The sequence below is a fragment of the Mus musculus genome, chromosome 3, assembly GCF_000001635.26.
Source record: "Mus musculus strain C57BL/6J chromosome 3, GRCm38.p6 C57BL/6J".
In the NCBI taxonomy this organism is placed as follows: Eukaryota; Metazoa; Chordata; class Mammalia; order Rodentia; family Muridae; genus Mus; species Mus musculus.
The window spans coordinates 113,605,067-113,631,438 of NC_000069.6; the positions used below are offsets into that span (position 1 = coordinate 113,605,067).

Below are 26,372 nucleotides of genomic sequence, written 5' to 3' on the forward strand. Positions count from 1 at the left end.
GCCAAAAATAAATTTTACTAAGAGAATGATATACTATGAGATAGGCCTTTACCTTTGAGCAGTGATTCTACACAAAGTAAGATTAGAGACATAAAATTCACATTCTAAGATAGAAATGGTCACAAATATTAATACTTTATAACAGACAAATCTACCACTATCAAGAGAGTAGGAAGTAGTCAATAAAAATTAAAAGTATTCATAAAATAATTAACTAGATAAATTCTTGTAAAAAAAGTTTAATGGACCTACATATGTACATAGGTAAGAACGGAAAATAAAAGAGTATCATAAAAATATACGAATGTAAAAAATGTATAAAATTATTAATGAAAATTCATTTATTAAGTTACACTTCCTTAGATATATAAACCAAGTAATGAAAAATTAGACACTGTTGAGAAAAAAATAATTTATTATATATGTGATAAGCTACTACAATGTATCTCCAAACACTAATTTGAAGATATGTTAATTTTTTAATGCTTTCAAAGTTGTTACGCACAGTTCCAAAGTCCAGAGGGTCAATTTCTTCTCTCAAAGTTCCACAGTACTTGAAAGATACAGAATTCAGAAGGAACCTAAAACACCACAAAGGCCCATTAAAAATAATCATAATAATTCAGTTAAATTTTAAAAGCCGAAATATTTGCAGAAAATTAGTGAATCATGTCAGTACAAGATATATGTAAAGAAAGGCTACTTATAATACTAAAAACTAAAATATTTCAATTGTGAATATGAAGAGACTGCAATTTCAATTTTGGTAAGTTTCTACTCTTGCAGTGACAATAACAGAATTATGAGTAGTTTTAAAGCACTTATAATAGCAACAATTCCCACAAAATCTTGGATTTCTATTTTTCTAAAAAAAAATTGTCAATGTTCCTTTCTATTACTAAGGGAAACTCAATTATCTTATAAGACATTATTCCACTGGTTCTGATTAGCACTGAGATAGAATCTAGACTCTAGAAATATTTGTACATTGACATCTTCCTTGGTGGTTCTCTCTGTATTAATACACTAGAATCAACCTCTAAGACAGAAAACAAATATCAACGGGTAATACATTAGTATGTATTTTAAAATTCTCAGAATTTAAATGTGTAGAATTTGAAGCTGGCTGTTCTGGGAAATTTTAGTAATCATACAGGATGGAATAATTGTTCTTATTTCTAGAAGATAATTTACTAACTATATAACTAGATAAACTTGTCTTATTTGTTATTCTTTTCGTGTGTGTGTGTGTATTTAAATTTTGTTTTTGGAGTTTTCTTGTTTTGAAAAAACAAAGAGTAAAGCAAATCCTTCTACTTGTCAAAGGCACTCAATCAATCTTATTGTATCTTAAGGATTTTTTATAAAAATCTTGTTCATTTTCAATATATTTACTATTAAAAGAAAAAGATCATTTCCCAGTCAAATTTTACAACATCTTATATAGAACAACTGTGCTGAATTTTTAATTATCAACTTGACACAATGTTGAATTACCTGGGAAAAGTCTTAAAGCAATATCTAGAATATTTAGACAATGTTAGTCTTGACTGTTCACTAATGTGAGATCAGCCCAAATGTGGGTAGCACCATTCCTTAGGAAATGGGAACAGCATACAATAGGAAAAAGCTAGCTCAGACTAGGCAAGCTATGGCTCTACTTTCTCTCTCCTCTTGACTGTGGATATTATGCTTTAAGTTCATGCCTTGACCTCCCCACAGCAATGAACTATAAATTCTAAGACAAATAAATCCCTTCTTCTTCACTAAGACGCTTTTTTTGTCAGAGTATTTGTCACAGCAACAAAAATGCAACTAGAACACCACCTAAATTGGATATAACACAAAGTAGGAAGCATGTTCCTGAATTAGGTTGAAGAAATCCACATATACAAGAAATATTACCACACTCCGTGGTCAAGCAATTGTATATTCCAAGTGACCTGATTCACTAACTTTCCCTGATAAAAACTCATTGACTTAAATGATAGCATAGAAAATTAACCAGGGAATCTAAAATATGTGTAAAACATTTGTCCAGGAAACAAAACTAATTTGAGAAATGTTTCATTTGAATAAAGTATAAAAAGTACTTAATCTGGAAAAATGATAGAAAGTAGACAACGCACTTCTAGGAAACAAAATGAAATAAACAAAACCACTGCCCGAAAAGGATACAAGAAAGGATACACTTGTATGACAGTATTACAGCAGTATTTACGCAGGAATGCTTCTAAAGAAGAACAGCAGAATGTAATTTATATTTTTTTCTAATCTTTAGTAATAGATTTATAAACAATTTACTAAAATACAGACTGAAATTCATTTTTTCTGTATAGCATTTTTGAGACATTTGACTCTCTTGACAGTAAACTTATATATTCCAAGAAACTCACAGAGATTAAAGGATAAGCAAATATTTCTATTCTGATACCTTTTTTCCTGGCTAAACTGCAATGTTGACTAATGATTTTCATGTTCTTACAGGCTCTAAGAGTAGAATAACTAAAAGTAAAATATCTCTAACTATCCCCCCACCCTCAAAAAAAAAATACAGAAACAACTGTTTCCAATGATTTTTCAAAGTAACACCTTAAGAATTTAAAATCTTCAATTCCACTACTTGAAATCATTCATTCACTTAGGTATTAAAACTACCTGTTCCAAACAATTTATACCTCAAAATCTTATTTTTGTGAAGAATGTTAATAATATATGGGCGAAGTACATAGCACTGTAGAATTTTAATAACTGCTTCAGTTCTGAAAATGTGGTCCTTGGACTAAACACCTCACTGTTACCTATGAACTCAATGATTGTGCAATTGGTCAGGTACTAGGATACCTAAATATCTCTGGCTTGCCAGAAACTGCTCCTTGCAACGCTTGCAATTACGGCATGCTAAGAAACCCCTTGCTGATAGGATGAATGGGGTTACTGGTCACCCACCTCAGAAATACTGACTCAGAAACTCTTGAAGGGAAGGGCCAGCAATCTGTTTTTAATCAAGCTCTCCAAGTGATTACAACACAGATTAGATACTAAAAACATAAAATAACAACCAATGCATTCTCTCTGTAAAATCCTCTAAAATTGTTACACACAAGCTTACTTTAAAATCTAGTTATAATTTTGAAGTTCATGAGAATGAACAGTATACACAGAAATTTTCTTGAAAACTCGTATCTGAATTAGTAATCTGTAAGACTTTTGTATGTTCTTACATTCACTCCAAGAAGATGTCTTATCACTTAATGTCTTATGCACACTTACCTTTATTTGTTTGTATCACTTCCGTTTTCCTTCTTTAGAATCCTGTTTTGGTCTAGCAGATCGAGCAAACTGCTAATATGTTAACATTAAGGCTTTCATAGTGAACATAAAAGTGATTTTTTTTTCTTTTTAGATAATCAAGATATAATATATAAGAATTCATAATATACAGTATCTAACATAGAAGTCTTAAAAATTATTTTCCATAACTCTTGCATGATCTTCACAATTTGAAAACAATAGAGAACGTCTTACTTTCATTATAATGTCACTTTTTTCATCCATACTTTTACTGATTTCTAATCTAAACCTTGAATTTACTACTACAAGAGAGTTATGCAATGATCTATCTTGGTCACTGAAATAAAGTAGAAATGAGAATTACAATTAAACTACAGTAGAATCCCTTCCAGTGACTCCAAGTATATTTCTAGTTAGGATGCCTTGAATTTAACATGAGGAAATAATTTAGAGCTGCATAAGTGCATAAACTTAGCTGGATTTCACTTTACCTTGCTAAAGTTACATTATTTTCAGTTAAGTTTGTCATCTGACTGAACTAAGGCATGTTTAACTGCTAGTAACAACTCAAGTTTGAATAACAATTGTTGATATTATTAATGGTAATATGATATCAGTTGTTTATATCCTACTCCTAAAAAGCATATGGTTTTAGGATGGATTGGTTTAAAGGATACAACCACCATGGGTTTTCCAAAAAGAACATAGCCATTAGCTTCTTTCAACGCTTTAGCGGCTGCTTTTTCATTTGGAAGTCCAACAAAAGCTTGTCCTTTCATGCGTCCTTCTTTCATTAAGCGAATATCAAACCTAGATGTAGAAAGGAAGAAAAAAAGAAAGAAAGCCCATCAACTTTAAAACCAGAACTATTCAACTTTGGAATTAGATAACTGAAAATTCTATTTTGTACTGGTCTTAACAAGTAACTTACAATTTTAAAAGTATACCACTAGCAAGGATATAAAATCTTACTTTGTGGTTGTACTATGATCTACGGTTCTACTACCAGCAAAGCAAACTAAAATTGTTTTTGTTTGTTTCCTTAAGGCCTTTTGTTTTTGTTTTTCAAGACAGGGTTTCTCTGTGTAGCTCTGGCTGTCCTCAATCTCACTTCACAGATCAGACCTGTCTCTGCCTCTCCATTGCTGGGATTCAAGGCATGTGCCACCACCACCCAGCAAATTTAATTTATCTTTTTATACATACCTTTCATTAGTTCAATACCATACACTCAACAGATTTAAAAATAAATACATAAATAGAAGGCTAAGAGAAACCAAGTAATTGATTTACATTATTGGCTTTATATTATTATAAACATTTACAAACTTTTAGAGTATATAGGGGACTTAACAGATATTCAAAGCTAACATTTTACTAATGATACCTAGAAACAGAATGACTCTTCCAAGCATAGGGTCTAAGTCACATGTTATTCCTAGTTTAATCCTCCTAATATCTCATTTATTCATTCTACAGTAAGTGTATTCATATATAAACATTTCAGAGAGAAAACTTAAGAGCTATATATAAAAATAACATGAAAATATGATCTAATATTATGAACTAAAAAATATAAAACAAACACTATCAATTAATGAGGTTAAGTAACAGCTCAACCTGAAAAGTTGAGCTTGCTTTGATTGTAAAAGGACCATGACCAATCCTTTAAACACGCATTGAAAAAAAGAAAGAAAACAAAACAAAACAAAACAAAAAGCTGGGCGTGATTGATATATGCTCGTAATTACAAAACTAGAGAGGCAGAAACACATGGCCTCTGACTTTCTGGCCAGCCTGACTCACCAACCTGCCAACTACTAGGCTAATAAACAAACCTTTGTCTCAAACAAACAAGCAAACAAATGTAAAAAAAAAAAAGGAGCATTGTATATCACACAGAATAATGATCCACCTATGTACATGTGTGTTCTACACACACACACAAGTAAAAATAAAGTGAAAATTTCTTCTTTTTTAAATATAGTTACTGGTCTTATAGATAACAATCATTTGGGGCTCTATAACCTTTTTTTCAAATGGAATTTTTCCTTCAACTTAAATTCTAACTATGGGCAAGGTAATACTGAAAATATAACCTTTATAGTATACACCTTGTACGTAGTTGTACATGCGAACAAAATTACATCCAAAAATGTGTAAGGCAGGTAAGATTGGTTTTACTTAAAATTACGATAAAATTAAATGGCTAAAGTCATTTTTAGAAATGCAAATCCATGAGGCCTGACACAACTAGAAAACCTATCTTTGGAGATGGGCCAAGGAAACCATTTAACCAAGCTCTCCAAGTAGTTCTCAGGCAATGTGAAAAAGTACTAAATACATTAAAAGTACATTAGTGTCAAAAGCTTAGGCACAAAACAGTAGAAAGTTTGCGTTTATAAATAAGGATTTAGAAGTATAACCATAAACATTTTTTAATATACACTTTATAGCAGCTTTCATAGTAGGAAAAACACTGAACTAACAAGTATGATCTAATTTAAAATATTAAGAATTTCATTTGCTCATATATATAGAAATTTGTCTATCCCTATTCTAAACTTCTAAAAGGACTTTTATGTAAAACAACAGATGTTTCATCAAATTTTAGCACTAAAGAGAAAAGTCAACATAACAAAACGTGATGAATTTCTAACAGATAAAACATAATATGAAATTAGAACTACCACTTACATGATCCGCTGTGTTTCTGAAGAAAAGTCAACGTATCTTCCAAATATAAATTTAAGGTCCTAAAATTAGAAATTTTTTATAAAAAAAAAAGACAAATTAGAAAACCAGTGGGAAAAGTAAGTAACAAAATTGAATGCACATTTCACCTTACCTTTTCCTGAACATGTCTAGCTAAATTCTTTACATAAATTCTGCAGTTTGGTTCACCAGGTTCATAACTTCTAAAAACTGAAAGTGTTTCCATTTCTAAGAAGAAAACAAGACAAAAATATAAAATTACAATCTTTTTAGTAACTTTTAAGTAAAATTATATCACTCCATTGTAAATGCTAAAAAGGCAAAAATAAGCTTTATAAAAATGTTTACAGCAGACAACAGTAGCAATATTTCTCAATTACACAGAACTAAAATTTATCCCAAAGCCATGTTAAAAGTTCTTTGAGGAGTCACTTTATCGTAAATATGTGATAACCACTTATACAAATACTCTGCTGGATCAGGAGGGGAGTAGGGGTAGGGAGGATGGGTGGGTGGCCATGAGAATGAATGGAAATCTGCAACTGACTGGGTGGAGGTTGGGGAAGGCATCACTAGGAAGAGACAGAGACCCAGGATAGGGGACGTGCCAAGAATCAATGAGACTCATACCACTGTAGATATGAACTGGGGAGGTTGCCTCCTATGGCCAGGCAGGAATCCTGGTGGAGTGATAGGGCTACCAACCTAACCATAAAACTTTCGACCCAAAACTTATCCTGTCTACAAGAAATACCGGGATTAGGATGGAGCAGAGACTGTGGGAACGGTCAACCAATAACTGGCCAACTTGAGACCCATCCTATGAAGAAGCACCAATTCCTGACACTATTAATGATACTGTTATGTTTGCAAACAGGAGCCTTGCAAGGCTGTCCTCTGAGAAGTCCCACTCAGCAGCTGACTCAGACAATTGCAAACACCCACAGCCAAAGAGTAGTTGGAGTTTAGGGACTCTTATTGAAAACAAGAGGAAGAAACTCCATAGGAAGACTAAAAGAATCAACTAACCTGGACCCTTTAGAGACTGAAGCACCAAGAAAAGAAAACACACAGGCTGGAGCTATGCCTCCATGCACGCACACATCTAGCAGATGTGCAGTTGTTCTTCATGTGGATCTCAAACAACTAGAGTGGGAGCTATCCCAAATGCTGTAGCCTATATATGGGGTATGTTCTAGCTGGGCTGCCTCATCTGGCTTCAGTGACAGAGGAAATGCCTAGCCTCCCAGAGACTTGAAGTACTAGAATGGGAGGAGACCGAGTGGGCCCCCACCCCCTCAGAGGAGAAGTGGAGGGGGAAAGGGAGAAGGATTGTGGGAGGGGTTGAACAGGAAGGGGGCAGTGAGTGGGATGCAGAATGAATGAATGGATAAATAAATAAATAAGAAAATGTATTTTTCAAATCCTTAGCCACTTTCATATTCACATGTAGGGATGATGCATTCAAAATCAATAGCCAGGAATTTCAGACAGAGGTCTCCAAACTCCTTTACAGTTCCTCATATTTACTGCCAGTAATCCGCTTTGGGAAACTAGGTTTTATATGTGAAGATGTTAATTTGAGGCTGATTCTCCCCATTATTGTGGAGAAAGGGATTTGTAACACAACGATGACAAATCACTCATTTTTTAAAAAAAATACTAAAATAAAAAAGAAATCATTTAGTAGCATGTTTGTTTAAATGTGAATGGGACCCATGGGCCCGTATGTGTGAATATACAGTCCCAAGTTGACAGAATTGTTTGTGAACGGTGAGGAGGTATGACCTTGGAGGGTGTGTCCGCAGGACCCATGGGCCCGTATGTGTGAATATACAGTCCCAAGTTGACAGAATTGTTTGTGAACGGTGAGGAGGTATGACCTTGGAGGGGGTGTCCGCAGGACCCATGGGCCCGTATGTGTGCATATACAGTCCCAAGTTGACAGAATTGTTTGTGAACGGTGAGGAGGTATGACCTTGGAGGGGGTGTCCGCAGGACCCATGGGCCCGTATGTGTGCATATACAGTCCCAAGTTGACAGAATTGTTTGTGAACGGTGAGGAGGTATGACCTTGGAGGGTGTGTCCGCAGGAGCAGCCTTTGAGGCTTCAAAAGACTTGAGTTATTCCTAGTGTGTCTCTGCCTTCCTCCAGCTTATGGATCAAGATGTGAGCTCTTAGTTATTCCTACCATGATGCCTTTGTTCTGCCACCAGATTCTATTGCTCTGAAAACATGAGCCCAATTAAGTGACTCTCTCATTTGTGGCCTAGGTCCTGGTCTTTTGTTATATAGAAAATGATTAAAATTTAATATGTAAGCTTTTTCTTAAAGAATAATGTTGAGATATAATATCCTAAATTCAGATTTTTAATCACCAAATTTTAATAGTGATTTTGTATCTATTTTAGATTGTATATTAATAATTTGTCAACTTAAGTAACTCCAGTTTCACGGCACTTACTGGTTAATCAACCTTGACTGTGATGCATGGTGAGGAGCTTCCCCAGTATAAGATATGAGGTATTAAGAAAAAAGTGTCAACAAAGTAATTGGAGATACTAACATGTCTATCTTAATGGAAATGACCCATACAAATTTCTTACTTCAAAAACCATGGAAAATGGAAATAAGACAAAAATGTAAGATGAATTATGTGTTGGTTTATGTCATTACATTACCTTCTCTAGAAATACGACCCTTTTCCAACTCTTTTCTAGAAATAAATTGTGAAGGTATTTCATCAGAGTCTTCTGTAATCTCTTCTGTGATGTTCAAATTAGGTTTAGGGAAGATTTTGCCAAATCCTGTATTTGAATCAAGTCCAGTGTCTGGTGAATCTAAGAGTTCAATATTAACATCAGTCATTAAAAATGAAAAACAAAAAACCAAATGAAAATAACTCTTGCTTCAAAACGTATTTTAGATTTCTTTCCCTGTCCTATTTACTAAAGTACCATTTGATCACTTCTAGTGTCTCAGAACAGAAACAGGTCAAACTTTCCTATAAATATCCAAATAATAGTGTTTTATGGCTTTACGGGCCAAGGCTTTGACTATTCAGTTCTGTTATTGCAGCATGAAGGCAGCTACAGAAAAAAAGCTAAAGAGCCAAATGCTTTAGCATATTCAATTTGATGCATCAATGGGAATCTGATCAAAATGTTCAATGTTAGATAAGAGAATGTATACTTGTATACAGCAATTGATTGTTTAACCCACCCACTCTGAAATACTAACAATAAGTTAAAATAAATGTTCAACTATTTAAATTATAAAATTAGTAGTACTCTAAATCAAAGTCATTCAAGATAATCTACAATTCCAGGGTTCCCGTGCCCTATTCTGGCCTCAGCAAACAACTGTACTCAGCAGGCAGGAATCTTTACTCAAATTTCCATCTGCCTTCAAATACATTCAACACAAGTAATTAAAAGATAAAAATAGATCTTTTAAAATACCACTGTTAGTAACAAATTAAGAGTTTCAATAAAAGCATTGAAATATTTTACTCCTTTGAGTTTTAGGTAAAATGTATGTGCCCATGCATGCGTGTGTGTATGTGAGTGTGTGTGTGTATATGAGTGTGTGTGTATGTGTGTTTGTAAAATGACAACTCCAGGATAGTAGCAAGGCTTATTTCCTTAAAAGTATACAGTTCAGAAATCATAGAATATCTTAACAATAAGACAATGAATAGTTGTTAATATAAAAAATACTATTATTATCAGCATTTAAATCAGCAAAATCTCTAAATTTCATGTAGATGTGACCACTAGCAAAAAATAACAAGCCAAGAATATTGGTGAATATTTTTGATTTTAGCACTGGAGACAAGAGGACTGCTTGTGTTTAAGAGTTTTGGAAGAGAGGATTTTATCTCAAACATCAAAAACAAAAAAGCAACAATGACATCCTTTCCATTTAACCTAAGTTTTATTTAGATAACAGCTGAAAATCCATGATATTAAGACTCACCTAACCATATAATTTAATTTTTGAGTCTCATTTAACCTAGATTGTCTTCCAACTATTAGCCAAAAATGTACCTGAACTTCCGAGTCTCCTGCCCTCACTTACTATGAACTAGAATTACAAGTTTGCCTTAGAATGTTCACTTTATAAAATACTGGAGACACCCAGAGCTCCATGCGTGTTTTCTACCAACTGAGTTACATTCTCAGTCTGTAACTGCATACTTTAAATAAAGCTGACAAACACTAATATAAAAATTTATGTTAGCATAAAAAAGTTATTAGCATATAGAATAACTAAAATGTTCTTACCAGAATTTTCTTCTTCATTATTTGGTTGTGTCTCCAAATCTTTGTTAAATGCTGCAGGCATGTTGGTTGATATATTGAACTCAATTTTTTTATTACCTACAGATTGTGGCTGGTCAAATACATCCGAAGGTAACAGCACAGGATGCAAACTGGTATTAACAAACAATCACAATGTAAGTTTATAATTTCAAATAAAATTCTAAGAACATTATTTCATATTTTCTTTCATTTAAAAGGCTATTGCTTATAAAACATTCACTATATTTTAGGCACTACAAATACTAACTAGACTTAGTAGGCCAATAAAGCTCACCAGTTTATAATGGTACTATTAAACATCTAATTCATAGACGAGGGAAGTAGAGGTTAAACAATGTTCACAGTTTAAATAAGTCATTTTGTAAAAGAAAAAATTAGGAGTTATCTGCATGTATGTACTTAGTAAGTCAATATAAACAGTATTTTTATTTGTTTGACATTTATTTTGTATGTGTGATAGAGTACATGTTTAACTCAGAAGACAAACTGTGGTAGACAGGTCTTTCCTTCCACCATGTGCGTTTTTAGGATCAAATTCAAGACATCACCACTGGCCACAGGAAACTTTACCCAGAAGACTATCTTATCAGCACATTTAACTCAGGCATAAACTTGCAATTGTTGTAGAGAATGACTTTGAACTTGTAATCATTTGCATTCCTCTCCCAAGTGCTATGATTACAGATATATAGCATATCATCTGGCAGTGTTTTTTAATAATTTATATTATACACTGTGACATCAGTGCTATAGTATGCAACTTAGCAGTCATTAGCTACATGTAATTATTAAATTTCTGTAAAGAAACATGTTCAAGTGCTCAATAACATTTTCATACAGATTGTATGATGAAATAATATTTTGAGTTTAATGGATAAAGTAATTATCATTATTGTCTTAACTAGCTCATTTTTACTGTGTCATGTAGCTACTAGAAAACATGTCTTATAATCTTTCTGCTGCTCAGTACAGCTAAGGGATTAAAAGCATAGGACTTGTAATGTCAAGACAGACAAGACAGAAAGAGGTTCCGGTTTCATAATTTTTATATCAGATTCTATTAAAATGTAATTTGTTACATTCTAATGTAACAGAAAAGTTAAATGAAATTATACTGCAATTACTAGTAAAAAGTAGTAAATATGCCTAATCAGAGAAAAGATATTAATGAGAAATGAAGACTAAATATTATCCAATGCAGGTAAAAAAGAGAATTGTGAAATACTTAGCAAATAGTAACTCAGCGGTCAACAAAGTAAACTGACAAACTGACACACTGAAGATTAACCTGAGGCAAATACAGCACTTATAGACAACTCTCATTTCCTAGGTATACATAAAATTACCTATGTGAAGCTGATGAAGGTATATTCAACATATCCTTTATTTTTCGCTTTTTTCTCACGTGGCGTGGCTTTTCTGTTTTGGGTCTTTTGGGCTGAAGATTTGCTAGTTCCATTAATCTGTTCATTCTTTTAAGAAAAGGGAAGTAAACAAGAGTTGACATTTTAGAATATGTCTTATATATCACTAATACAAAACATATATTTGAAACTAATTAGGAGAACTTTAAGGGCAACAATAAACTTTATCAGATTGATAAAAATTCACTTTCTAAATTAACCTGCACCATTTAAATCTTAGTTTTAAAAAATCCACCTAATTATGTTATCAATTAAAAAAAAAAACTTTCATTATGTATTAGCTAGGTAAATAAAATCACATACAACTAAAAAGATACAAATATATTATATTGCTTTTGGTCTTTATTTTAATTACTAAACAGAACAAAGTACTTCTTTAAAAAGAACATTTATTCTTACATATTTTACATTTATACAGTACATATTTGTTCTGTACATACTTACTGCTAGTAAATCATTATATGAACAAAGTGGTTACTTGAGGAAGAAAAATTTCCAAATAATAAAGTTGCTTCCAATAAGCAAGCATCTGGTTCCCCATGGACAACTTTCCTCCAGTGTGGTTCTGAACAGTTAATGTTTACAATCAATCTTATTTAGGTACTTTGGTATCTTTCACAGAGGAGCAATTAAAAATAACTCTCTTACGACTTCACTTGTGAAACGTGAACGGAAAATAAAAATACAAACACACACAGAAAAAAAAAGAGAGAGGAGGGCGTGGATAAAGACGTGAGGCTTTTTTCCCCAATAGGTGAAAGAAGCAGCACAAGCTTCACAGGATGAAGCCCCACAACAACCAAGGTTCATAAAAACTTGCAGCATACACTTACAATCCAGCGCTCAAGGCAGGGAAGAGTTAAACATGGCCTGATGGATATAGCAAACTCAAAACTGCTATGGCTATAGAGCAGGACCATATCTCAATGTCTCCAAACCAACACAATAACAAAAATGTTATTAAAAATCCAATATTTAAATATTTAAATCATGTACCTATAGTAAAATTATTCTTCTAAACTTTACTAGCCTTCTAAAACAAGAACAGGCATAAAAAAGAAATTAATAAATATATGACAGCTATATATATTTTTTGAAGATTTTGCTTTATACCCAGGTTATAAAAATATGCATCAAAAAATTTTAAAACTCAAGATGAATTTTGGCCAGAATTTCATAAATGGAAACCTACAAAAATAAAGATGAGCTTAGGATAGAATATTATTGCCTTTCTAATTACGATCACTACTTTTACTTTTTAAGTATTTCTAATAAATAAATAAAACTTTCTAAGAGAATAATTAACAAAATGCAACATTTTATACTACTCTTTAATTTACAATGTGGCAGAATGTTTTTATTAGAAATAAATTCTATCCTTTCCTACTTGGTAATCTGAATCCCACCTGCATGTTGATTTTTCATGGAGAGACACTAGAGGTACTATGTAGTGAATCACTACCTAGATGGGCAGATAAATAAAATTATTGCTGAATATATGTGTTTCCAAGAATATGCATTGGATTCTGACTCATACTAACACTTCCTTTTATATGTGACTTTTGTGCATAGTTAATTAATATTCACATCATCATGAGCTGGGGATTGGTCCAAGGACCAATTAAAGCTAGCTCCCTGCTCTTGTATGTACACAAAGTTTTTTTGGAACACAGCAACATCTATTCAGGAACTATAAATGTAGCTAATTTCCAGTCATAAGAATAGAACTGAGTCACAGTTGTGAAATGTGACCCACGCCACACCTGAATCACAAAGTAAAAATCATTTACTCTGGACTTTCAAGGAAAATGTTTGGCCAATTACTGTACTAAGATAGGTTTAGATTACATGTCAGAAAATTGTTAAAAATTTATAATTTATAGAATCTTTAAACATATAGAATCTCAAGGTAAACCAATGGAAGTTTTATTAGTAGTTACTAATGTGCAAATTATCCTATAAAACTTCTCTAGCAATCATTCTGAAGAGAATATAATAAAGGGCAATCAGCTGTTCAAAATATGAACTCAATCAATATGCTTATTACCTGTGAAGCTATTTTCTATGAAATTATAGCAAATACTGGTTAGTGAATAAAATGCTACATCCAGCCAACTATGAGTTTTGCTTCTCCAAGTCTCTCCTTATAACATATGATCAAATGATAATATATAACTATGTTTTATGTGGGAGATATCTTAATTAACAATATTAATGATTTAACTCATATTCAATACTACTCCAACTTTGGCCTAATTTTCTCTTAGGTATAGTTTTCTTGAGCTTAGCATCACTAGACTGCACTTAAAAGACTGTAACTGAAAACCATTTGAATATATTAATTAGTAATGAAACGAAAGTGTGAAAAATCAAGAAACATAAGTAGACCATTAATAAAAAATGGTACATGTGACTAGTATGAAAGTTAAAACAAGAAGTTGGGATATAACCGCTATAATTTGAAATATTTCTCAGTGGCCTATTTTGAAAGGCTTGATTTTAAGGATGGTAGAACCTGGTTAAGGTTACTTAGAAGAGACTGCGGGACCATGATTTCTTTATTCCTCTTTTCTTTTAACAGTTGTAAAATATTGTGCTGTCTTATGATTTGTCACACGAACTGTCAATAGACCTAACAAAATAGGGACATAGCTGGTACTCTCACACATTGTAAATAAAAATACAGTTTTTGTTCTCAGTTAATTAATTCCCAGGCACTTCAGTATAACAACTGGCTACTTTATATCTATCTTATTTGTGAAGCTATGTGTCAAATGACTCAAATTTTTCAGGACACTGTTTTATATTCGTAGCCTCAAAACACTTTATAAATACAACAGGTCCTTATAAAGAAACAATACAATTTAGAAAAAAATAAAATTTTCTTTTAAAGAAAAAAAGCAGGTAATTTTGGAGCTACAAAATTTTTATCAAGCAAAGTAACAAATGTAGAACCATAAACAATAAGGTTCACGTGTACTCTGTAATACAAAAATTACCAATCTAAAAATTGCTTTCTCCAAAAATTTTTCTAAAGATCCATATTTTCTATGTTCACTGAGCTACTGTATATGCTTAAGATCATAGAGAGGTTTGAATGCACTCTAAATTTTGAATAATTATATGTGAAATATAAGAAGAACAAGCTTTTCCCACATCCTTATTCTTAGAACAAAAATGAGTGTGTTGTATCACAAACCTCTGTCGGTCCTCCTCATCACTGCTTTCATATTCTGATTCTTTGCTAGATAAATCCTCATCCTCATCTGGTAAGGGAGGCTCCTCAGGCGGTTGAGGGGATGTAGGTGGAAGGGGTGCATGCAATGGCATATAGTCCTCATACTATTAAAAAGAACAAAACAAACACCATGGAAACCAATGACATTCACAGAACAAACTATCTTGTATAAATTCTTGATTCTCATCAACAGAATTTCATTCCCTAGACATACTTGATTCCCATTTCTCTCTTATACACTCACATCTGTGATGACAGATGGCTGTTGTTTCAATTTTCCCTGGCCTTCTAACACTTGCAAATATACCTTGCATTTCAACATGTAAATTAGCCCTTGCAATATGAGCCTAAAACATCTAAATGTAATCCTCCCTTTTTATCTGATCTGCACATGGATGGACACATAGTAAAGACAAATTAGATCTTAAGAATGAACAATCCTCTCCTTCCCTATTCTTTGAAATGGAATAGCTATAACAAGGTCTAACTAACTTACTGTATTAACACTAATATTACCTTAATAAATAATCTAGCAACAAGTCCATGGTGGTGTTACAATAAAAAATCAGGAAGCTAATAGTTCATATAATAGAACAGTAGCTATCACCAAAGAAAACTCTTTTATTTGTATTTTAAAAGCCAAAATAATTTTGCACTAATACTACTTATAAGTATATAGTGTCACAGTGAAATAATTTCAAGATCAAACAGCCTGCTATGTAAATTATTGACAGACTTTTTTTGTAACCTTATTTATTCTTACCAAATGAAGCTAGCTGCATTTGAGTGAAAACCACAGCAACAGAGTATTCAGATAACTCAGTTACATTAAATTATCTTACAAAGGACAGAAAACTCAACAAAATTTGGACTTTATTAAGAAAACATTTCCTTCATATCTCACTCTCTTCCACTTTTACTTCTCAGCTTTACTATTAGGAAATACAAACCTGTTAAAAACTTTGTAAAACATAGTTTTATAGGAAAAAAATAGAGTTTTCAGGGAACAAAACTATGCCTCCTAAAAACTCAAAGTATTTCTTACCATAGGAGGTCGTGCAGTAATCGGTCCAAATGGTGTGGGCAAATTCATTTTATTCATAAGATGAAGCACCTTAAAGTGCAAAATATTTAAAAGTCACATGTAATTAATATTATGATGAACATCAGTGATTTACTTAGTAAAAACCAAAGTCCCTCTCTGGCCTTAAAAGTTCTTAAACCAACTTTAATCCTACATTGTTTGTCATTGCTACAAACATTGATTTTAATTGTATTACTAATGTCTTTGCAATGTAAAATCTACTGAAAATCTTCTCAAATAATTGTCCCTCTTTACCGTGAGTCTATGAAACAAAGATTAAAGAAAATACATATCACATATTTTTATACTTCAGAGAAGTAACATTCTGTTAAGTATTTCAAAAATGCCTTATCTTTTCTTTAAGGATTTCTAAAAGTCAATGCTACACCCAAGTAACACTTATATTAAATTACATTTTCCAGTCTAGATTCTATTAGTATCCATTTACACTGTATTTATGAAGCCTTTACTTGACAGTATTATGTAACAGTTCATTTCATTTAAAACATTACACAGAATATTGCCTGACTGGAATTAGTTGTTTCATCGCTTCTCAGCCTTTTGGCTAAGATCAAGTGTGGAATTAGTTGTTTCAAATGTTGTAAGTATATAAAAGTATCAGCACAGTATCTAAGGAACCAAACTATAAACTTCATACTGAAAGTAAAAACTGATTATGCACACCTGTACATAGAATTTTGGGACACTTGCCAGAGCATTTACTATATTTGCGAGGATTGTGCTTGATGGTGGAGGATACATATATTTAAGGCATGAATTCAGAGGAAAAGTCAGCCTACAAAAAAAGAAAAATGAATTAAGGTACTTGCTCATTACATTTTAGTAATTCCAAATCCATAACTCACTTCAGATAATCTATTAACACAGAAAACTGACTACTTAATATTCCTATTACCTTAAGAAATACAAAAGCATTTCTTTTCAGAATTCACTTATATTCCTGAACACTTTAACAGACATATCTTTATTAAATTCAGTGAAAAAAAAAAGTAATACCCCAAAACATGTATTCAACACATTAAATTATACATGACATTAGAAAAAGCTGACTCTCAAAACTATCTAATTTACATTATGTATGTACAATACACACACACACAGAGAGAGAGAGAGACAGACAGACAGACAGACAGACACACACACACACATACACACACTGCAACAAAGGCAAAATAAAAAAATTAACAAAATGCAAACCCATGATTTGGTGCAATTCCATTTTCTACTGTTAAAATGTCAGGTTCTTTCTTCTCTTTATCATTTTCCACAGTGTCATCCAACCTAGAGCATACAAAATCACAGATCATCTTGTCTTTCAAATAAGTGAAATACTGTATATAGAAAATAATAATCTTCTCAAACATGACATTATGAAGACAATGTTATTAGAAAAACAGAAAACCTTAAAGGACTCCTCACACAGCATGGCTGAGAAGGAAGAGTACAATTAAACTACTTAGTCCTTATACTTTATGAACATGGTATGATAATTCCAAATGGTCATAAGAAACTAAATGCAGGTTACACTATAAGGGTTTTAGGGTACTTAGCTTTTTATGTATCTCCCCAAAATTACAGACTTGCAGGCCTTACCTCTTTCACCCTCATCTCCTAAATTTTTTATTCTAGTAAGATTGGATCTTACATTAAAAGGGTTAGCATGCTGGAATTCAGCCAAATTCCTGGATGATGAACGTAGTTGGTCTATTATACTTTGAGGTCAACTAGTGAAACAATCAAACAAACAAACCTTTGCAAAGGGAAAGAACTATAAAATGCATATCTTGGAACTAAAATACTGTTCTCTAATTTTTTTCTCGTTATTTTCCTTTATTGAAAATTGTTTCTCATACAATATACCCTCATTATAGTTTCCCCTCCCTCTACCCCCAATTTCTCACCAACTCCCCTTCCCTCTGATCCTTCTGTCTCTCACACTTAAAGAACAGACTTCAAAGAGATAACAACCAAATATGACAAAATAAAAATATAAGATAAAGCAAAAACTTTTATATTTATGTAGGACACAACAACCCAAGGGGAGGAAGAAAGTTGCAAGAAGAGTCAGAGACCCACTTGTTCTCAGTCTGGAGTCCTATAAAAATATCAAGCCAATAGATACAATATATACACAGAAGATCTGGTGAAGACCCATACAGGCCTGTGTCTGCTGCTTCAGTTTCTTTGAGCTTACATGCACCTTGTTTAGTCAATTCAGAGGGCCTTGCTCCTCTGGTATCCTCTACCTTCGCCTTGGCTCTTAAACTCTGTCTTTTCTTCCTTGAGAGTTCCTGAGCTCTGAGGGGAGGGATTTGATGGGACTAAGGACAAGAGGGGATTTGTGTATGGGAATCAGGCTGTGATCGAGGGGAGATAGAATTGAGGGAGAAAGTTGGGGGAAAAACAGCCAGAACTTGAAGCACTTGAGAGGTGGTGTGAAAAACGAGTAAAATGGCAACTTCCTGGAATCTATGAAGATGATCCTAATGAAGTACCTAGTAATGAGTGACATCGAATTTCATCTTGCCATCCTGTCAAGGCCTTAAGGACAGGACTAGGTTACATTCAATAGAGTTGTTGGCCATGGGAATCTCATGGCAATTCCCAACATCCCAGGCTGTTAAGAAGGATTACTCTTTACAAACTGACAGTGGGGTTCCACTGCCAAGGACAACACCCACAAAACTCACTGAACAAGAAGGGACAAGTCAAGCTGATGCCTACATAGAGCCTTCACCCCTACATTCTAGTGCCTTTAGTGTGAAGATACTCCACAGGATTCTGAAAGAGAAATGTGGACAGCAACCCTTTGAGCTATAATCTGTCCTGCCTGCAAAATATGCTACAGCAATAGTGGCATAGAACCTGGGAGAGTAGCCAATCAATGTCTGATTTGACTTAAGGCCTACTCCACGAGAGCTAGAGGGAACCCATGCCTGACACTGCTTGGGTAACCAAGAACCAGAGACTAGATAGCCCAGAGACCTAGGGTAAAAGCAAATATTACTTACAGATCTAAAAAAAAAGTGTCAATAAATCAATCCTAATGATATTCTGCTATTGTCATAGGACATATTTAGTTATCAGAGCTTCCTCCTGCAGCAGATGTGAACACGTACATAGACCCACAGCCAAACATTATCAAGAGTCTAAATGTGAGAACACCAACAAAGAAGCTGTAATTTTCTACTGATTATTATCTCTAATAGAGTGTTATTACTACAGGATGGAATCTGTAATGCTATGAAGTTTGAAACTGAGGTAACATGATAGTACCATTTAGAAGATTTTTTTGGTAACCTCTAGTAATAATAGATCACAAACCATGGACATATTGAAAGTGCTCTATAAATTACCTTCAGGAAATGTATACAGGAAGATATGAAACAAATGAATTTCATGTTTAGGCTTAGGATAATACTTCAAAGAATCATGTATTGGTGGATATTACAAATGAATAAAACTCTTTATAAATCCCATACACTTTGGACAGTGGGTAATTAGCCTGCAGTTGTCCTTCTTCCACTACATGCATAATGCCATCCACCCTACTTCTTTTCCACTTCATTTGTTAATCTTTCAAACCTCAGTCCTCAGCACAACTAGAAGGAAAAATAGTACTTAATTTTTAAATTTACTAGAGAAACATTTTATTATGCTTTCAATGTATTTGTCAACAATGCAATAACTATAAAAATCACTGAAAAACACACACACACTCACAAACACACTTATTTCAAAATGGTAGGAACACCTGAATGTCTGCATACCTTTTCTTTTTCTCTGTATTTGAGGTGGAACATGGGGAGTGAACTCGATCTTGCTCTTTTGCAAATTCAACAACTAAAGTATGACCTAGAAGTTTCAGCTGATGGAGTCTCGTCAGTGCCTTTAGATACAATACAAAATATAATACAAAAAACAAAACGCTTGTTACTCAGTTTAAAAGACGATAATTTATACTTTTTTAACTAAATTTCTTTAGTTATGTCTTATCATGGGCTATTTTACCATTATTACTAATCAAAGTACTCTAGTAAAATGAAATCTCTGTTAACTTTGCTTGTACGTGATAAAACAAAAATAATTAAGTGTTCCGGTTACCAATAAATTCCAACTACAAAAATCTCAAGGTGACCTTTGCTGACAACAGATAAAATTATACAATCACAATCTTGGCCTAAATTGCACTAATCTCTAAGAGAAATTTTTGTATGTTTTCCTTGATATGTAGTCTCACAGTTTCTTCTCCCATTCTCTTAGACTATTACCTTGCTTTCTATCTACTTTGAGACACATGAGACTAAATGTGAACTGTGTACTCTCAAACATTAGCATTTGCACCTATATGCTCCACTTTACATCTGTTATCACAAATTAAGTCTGTATATTTACCTAAATCCAGAAGTTTAGACTTATTTACTACAGCCCATCCTTTATCAAGTCTTCTTTAGCTACACTCTAAATCAGTGGCTCTCAACCTTCCTAATGCTGAAACCATTAAGTACAGTTTCTCATGTCGTAATGACCCCAAACATGTTGCTATGCTATAACCATAATGTTGCTACTTTGTGAATGGAAATATATCTGATATTTATATATCTGGTGTTTATATATACCTGAAGGTTATCTGATATTAGATCCCCGGAGGGTTTGCGAGACACAGATTGAGCAGCACTGCTCTAGATATATAAAGGAAAGTGTTCTGTTTTACAGCTTCATTCAAGTAGAGGAATCACATCCCCTAATAATCATATAAAATCATGTAGTCAATTATAATCCAAAATATGGATATAAACAAGTTTAATATCTCTTATCAGAAATGGTTGAGATCTGAATTCAGATTTTTAGGTCTTTTCATGTTTTATATATTTGCAATCATAATCAAGTACCATGAAGATAATACCATACATGACACACTTTAAACTAAAACATTTATATATGTTTATTGTGTGCAATTTGACTGAGACCTGTTAGTAACTGAGATAAGATATAATATTTTTAAAGTTATGGTATTCCTCCCTCAAAAAGAAGAGTTATTTCCCTGTTTTAAGAAAAATCTCTGAGCATAGTATGGTGGCACATTTATTCCCAAAACTCAGAAGGAAAAGGTACAGGCTATGGCAAGGTAAATCTCTGTGAGTTCGATGAAAAGACTTCTACTCAGTAAGGTCCAGACCAGTCAGGACAGTCTTAGTCAGGGTTTCTATTCCTCCACAAACATCATGGCCAAGATGCAAGTTGGCAAGAAAAGATTTAATCAGCTTACACTTCCATGTTGCTGATTATCACCAAAGAAAGTCAGGACTGGAACTCAAGCAGGTCAGGCAACAGGAGCTGATGCAGAGGCCATGGAAGGATGTTTCTTACTGGCCTGCTTCCCCTGGTTTGCTCAGCTTGCTTTCTTATAGAACCCAAGACTACCAGCCCAGGGATGGCACCACCCACAATGGGCCCTCCCTCCTTGATCACCAACTGAGAAAATGCCCCACAGCTGCATCTCATGGAGGCACTTCCTCAAGGGAGGCTCCTTTCTCTGTGATAACTCCAGCTTGTGTCAAGTTGTCACACAAACCCAGCCAGTCCAACATTAATAGTTTCAACGTTTAGCCCTGATTAACCCTGAGTAGTACGAGTATGCTCACTTTTCAGCATGTTTCATCACAAAATCTCTAACCTATTTTTTGCACCAAGATAACATGTTTTTCGGCCAGGCGTGGTGGCACACACCTTTAATCCCAGCACTTGGGAGGCAGAGGCAGGGGGATTTCTGAGTTTGAGGCCAGCCTGGTCTACAGAGTGAGTTCTAGGACAGCCAGGGCTACACAGAGAAACCCTGTCTCGAGAGACAAAACAAAACAAAACATGTTTTTCACTTTTGCAATTCCTTTTTCTTTCTTTCTTTTTTAATAAGACAAATTTTCTCTTGGCTAATCTTCCTTTGGCCCACCATAGTCATTTACATACTAAGAGTAACTTTCTTAACTTTGCTCAGTTCTAGAAAATATCTTAAAATGTTTACTGTTTCCACAGAAGGACACCTCAAAGTTAACAGGTAACATAGGACATCATTACATGCCTGTGCAAAGACCCTCATATTCCTTTGTCAGAGAAGCTAAACAGCCCAGAACTCTGAACTAGAAATGGAAAGACAGCTTAGCTGGTAAAGGTGCTTGCTGCCAAGACTGAGACATAGACTGTGGAAGGAGGAACCAATTATTATCCTCTGACCTCCACATGTGTACTAGTGGCAAAAAAGACATTTTTTTTTTTTAAAAGAAAAATACTTAGGATCCTGAAGTACTTTTTGTTCTCAAATCTTGTATTACTAAGACCTACAAACTATACTCTTGTAGTACTGGGATTGGATATAGAACCTTGTGCATTCTATGCAATACTCTACTAAATAATTTCTGTAAAATAAGACTCAAACCTTTTCCTCCAAAGCATACATGTACTTCTCTCCCTTTGTTTTCTTATTGCCCTTTTCAGATACCTATTGCTTCTGCCTCAGCTTCCCATGTAGTCTATCTGTAATTTTTCTCTACATCAAATCTAATATATAAATATAAACCCTACCAGACAAAATTTTCATCAGTCTAAGCCTATTTTTAGCCTTCTCAGTAGTATCAAGTTCTTTTAGGACACCTACTAAATAAAATTTAATACTTCTCTTCCACTTAAATACAATCTCACATTTTTAGTTCTACCACTGATGTTAGCTCCTGACAGACTTCTCACATTTCATGGCCAATTCCATTGTTTCTTAAACCTGAAAAACCCATTTCTTCTTGTTTTCATGTCAAAATTCAATGAATCAGAGGCCTAGTTCAAAAGGGATAGCTTTTACAAATGATTCCTTGGGTTTATACCTTTTAATACTTGTAAAGTTTTTGAACCATAAACACTAGATATGTTTATCTAATATGCTTTATAATTTTTTTTAAATTATACTAGAATCCTTCTCTTACTTAATAATCTACGGTTCTCAAGTCTCAGTATCTAAGCACTGGAGAAGCTCTGATATCTGTCAAGCCAATTGTGACCTTTTGGGAAAACTCTTGGGACACAAATGATTTTGCTTTTAAAAAGGACAGTTTATTATTACTTGTCACTTTTGTCCTAAGATTGGATAAGAAATCTCTGAAAACTTTAACAATAAAGAAAAAGACATACCTTTATTGCTGCTTTTTCATTAGGGAAAGTAGCAAATGCTGTGTGTTTCTGAAATAAAATTAAGGCACATATTATTTCCAGTGTTTCAAAAGTCTAATAAAAAGTAACATTTTAAAAACATGCAATATATTAATGAAAGTATCGGAAAGGATGGAAATTTTAGACTATTTAACTGATCACTAGTTTCAGTCTAGAGGTTCCGAATCTTCTAGGGTCAGACTTCTTGGACTTGCACGCTCTTCAGCTTTGCCTCTCAACATAAATGAATAAGGACAAACACAATATATTTTATAATAGCAAAGAGTTCAACAGACCACAATTTTTAAAAAAACTCTCTACTCCTGGGGACCAGAGAGATGGGACAGTGGTAAAAGTCAGTAGGGCTCTTACCAAGGGCATCATTGGGAAGATGTCCCAATGTCCATGTTCAGCAACTTCATAACCACCTGTACTCCTACAAACCCCCAAAATATACACAAATGTACAACATAATTAAAAGTATAATAAATCTTAAAGCATCTCCTCTTTCCAAAAAAGATCACTCTTAAAACATTTAGGGCTGGTGAGATGGCTCAGCGGGTGAGAGAACTGACTGCTCTTCCAGAGGTCCTGAGTTCAAATCCCAGCAACCACAAGTTGGCTCACAACCACCCATAATGAGATCTGAAGATAGCCACACTGTACTTACATATAATAAATAAATAAAACCTTAAAAAAAAAAAAAACCCTCAGCATAGCCTTTCTAGACTGTGAGTTTCATGTCCACACAAAAGTGATGCATGGAGAAGCTTGATTCATTATTAAAATGAAAAATTTATACATATGGAATACCCTTTTTCATCTCACTCAAAAGTCTTTTCAGTCTATACAAGATAAAATTTAAAATCATTTACTAACAGTGAAATCACCCCTCAAGGTGCATTGTCTCTTTTTGCTTTGTTTCTATAATTTCAGTAATAAGTCTAATTTTCTCATTTGAATTCTATTTTGAATACCATCCTGAAAAAGGTGAACAAATTATATTACTGGTAAGTTTGAGTTGTTTATTAGAACTCTGAATTTGTCCAATCTGATTCAAGGAGAGCCTACTGTATTTAGATTGAATTAAGGGATATTTGTATTTGCATTTTGTTAATCTATTAAGTCTATTACACTCAAATTTTTGCTATTATGTATATCCTGCTCTACAACCCAGGATTTAAAAGCAATTTTTTAAAATAAAAATACAAAACCAAAAACCTTGCATACGACTATGAGAATCTAACAGAAACAGTATTTTCAAGTCTAGGCTAGTTTTGAATTCGACCGGGCGGGTGCGCTCGCCGGTAGAAACCTCTACACAGTCCCTGCGTGGCTCAGCCTTAATCTAACTGGCTCAAGGTTCAATTCCATGCTCGCCTCTCTGGTAGGCAAGCTGCGCAGGCGCAGACCGCGAGCCTAGTCCTGTTTCTCCCGGTCCTAGCGGCCCGGCTCCGCCCCGCCCCGCCCCGCCCCGCCCCGCCCGCTGCGCACGCTTACCAGGCGCCCCTTATCTGACAGGACGCGCACCGACTGCGCCCCGAAGTACTTCAGTAAGTCCTCCTTCTCCTCAGCCGTCAGCTCGGCCGGCAGGTGCCTGACGAGGAGGGTGCGGTCTCCCCGGGGCGGAGAAAGCGAAGCGGAGCCTGGGCCGCCTCGGGACAGCGGCATCGGCGGCTCAGGCCCCGCCATCTAGCTTCCCTGCAGAAGCGGCCAGAGACGGAACCTCCGCGCAAGCTTCCGGCCGAACTCCCGCAGTCACCGAGGCTGAGCGGAAGATAGTTTCCGCTTCGCGCTAAGGATTCTGGACGCAGGGAAATCCCGCGAGAGGAGAACTCCTCGCGAGAATGGCCTCCGGGAGAGTCGCTCTTCTCTTTTCGGGACTGTTGCGGGGGAGAGCGCCTAGGAGTCGTGCTTTAAGTTTAATGAGAGGTTGTAATAAAATAAAGACTGAAAGAGACGCCACTGTTAGAAGGACAGCAATCTCATCGAAGAACGTCAGTCATGCAAAAGAAAAATACTGTAATCCCAGGGATCAAGTACTGAAGGAACCGTGCAAGGGCTGTTGCTCCCTGGGCTCTTAATCCAGATTTTTCAGAAAGTGAATCTGGCTGGTGAATGGAGAACGCTCGGGAAATGTCAAGTGTGTTCCTAGCATTTAGGACTGGTGAAACACAAGTCTCCAGCCTCAGATTCAACAGTGCAGGCGAGAGAGCACGCCGTTATCAGTCGGCAAATACAGGCTGAAAGTTCTCGCCACGGTTTGTTTATTAAACAAAATTGGCTTCTTCCATGAGTAAATACCTAAAAATGTGTTAGCGTACGTATTCATGGATGTAAGTTCTCTTCTCACCACCTCACGACTGAGAGTACTGACGTAGATTAAGACTCATTGCTAACCAATAGGTGAGATCTGAGCCCTTGCACCCAAGTTGGAGTCTACACTGTTGTGACTAAGATTCGGCCCTGGTGGTCTAAAGTAATATCCCTTACAGATTAATCAAGATGTGTATGCTCACTCCGTAGTCCTAGGGTGTCTTTTACTTCTAATTTGCTTGATGGATATGAGCCAGTTAGTACACAGTACTTCAAAGATCCGCTTTGAGGAAGCATTGCATGGGGAGATAAATTACCAAAATATTGAGTGACTAGAGACAGATCTTGTGAACCTTAGAGGTTTGTTAGGAACCTTGCTCATGGGAACAGAAGCCGACAGACTTAAGAGTGTGTGGAAGGAATAGTTAAATTTTACGTTTAAAAATCTCTTTGATTTCACTATGAGTAATATAGCAGAAACCGGGCATGGTGGCACACACCTTTCATTCTAAGTTCCCAAGAGGCAGAGACAGATGCATCTCAAGTGATTTTGAGGCCAGCGTGGGTGACACTGAGTTCCAGGACAACCAGAGCTATGTAAAGACACAAAGGAAAGGAAGAAAGAAAAGAAAAAGTGGGGAGCACTCAGAGGAAATCTAGTTCCGTTTCACATCAAATTATTAGTTCACAAGTGTGAGGCTATAAAACAATATGCCTCCCCTCCACACACCAGTACAGTATTTATGGGAGCAAATATCTA

At 34.7% G+C, this 26,372-nt stretch overlaps 1 protein-coding gene across 3 annotated transcripts; it reads right to left on the reverse strand.

The window, feature by feature from the left end:
• On the reverse strand, positions 1–25,083 carry Rnpc3 (RNA-binding region (RNP1, RRM) containing 3). Of its 3 annotated transcripts, none has more exons than NM_001287015.1 (15): positions 24,797–25,083; positions 23,279–23,326; positions 19,873–19,991; positions 17,300–17,383; positions 16,766–16,877; positions 16,043–16,111; positions 14,959–15,101; positions 11,682–11,807; positions 10,297–10,445; positions 8,692–8,850; positions 6,143–6,237; positions 5,992–6,050; positions 3,972–4,104; positions 3,274–3,342; positions 1–2,233 (listed from the first exon to the last, which is right to left on the reverse strand). In NM_001287015.1, exons 1-14 carry the CDS (start codon positions 24,986–24,988, stop codon positions 3,289–3,291), a joined length of 1,542 nt encoding a protein of 513 aa, NP_001273944.1. In that variant the 5' UTR covers positions 24,989–25,083; the 3' UTR covers positions 1–2,233; positions 3,274–3,288. The 3 variants fall into 3 exon arrangements, with proteins under 3 accessions (NP_001273944.1, NP_080319.2, NP_001033785.1); NM_026043.3 differs by having other exon boundaries at positions 1–581; positions 3,274–3,345; NM_001038696.1 differs by having other exon boundaries at positions 3,274–3,345.
• Between the last annotated feature and the right edge of the window lie 1,289 nt (positions 25,084–26,372).

Excerpts from the sequence above, each read along its gene's own strand:
- Rnpc3 (NM_026043.3), bottom strand. The coding sequence starts at position 24,988 with ATGGCGGGGCCTGAGCCGCCGATGCCGCTGTCCCGAGGCGGCCCAGGC. Across the intron at positions 16,878-17,299 it reads GGAATTGCACCAAATCATGG|GCTGACTTTTCCTCTGAATT; the intron begins GTTTGCATTTTG and ends CTTTTTTTGTAG. Across the intron at positions 16,112-16,765 it reads TCCCAAAATTCTATGTACAG|GTGCTTCATCTTATGAATAA; the intron begins GTGTGCATAATC and ends TTGCACTTTAAG.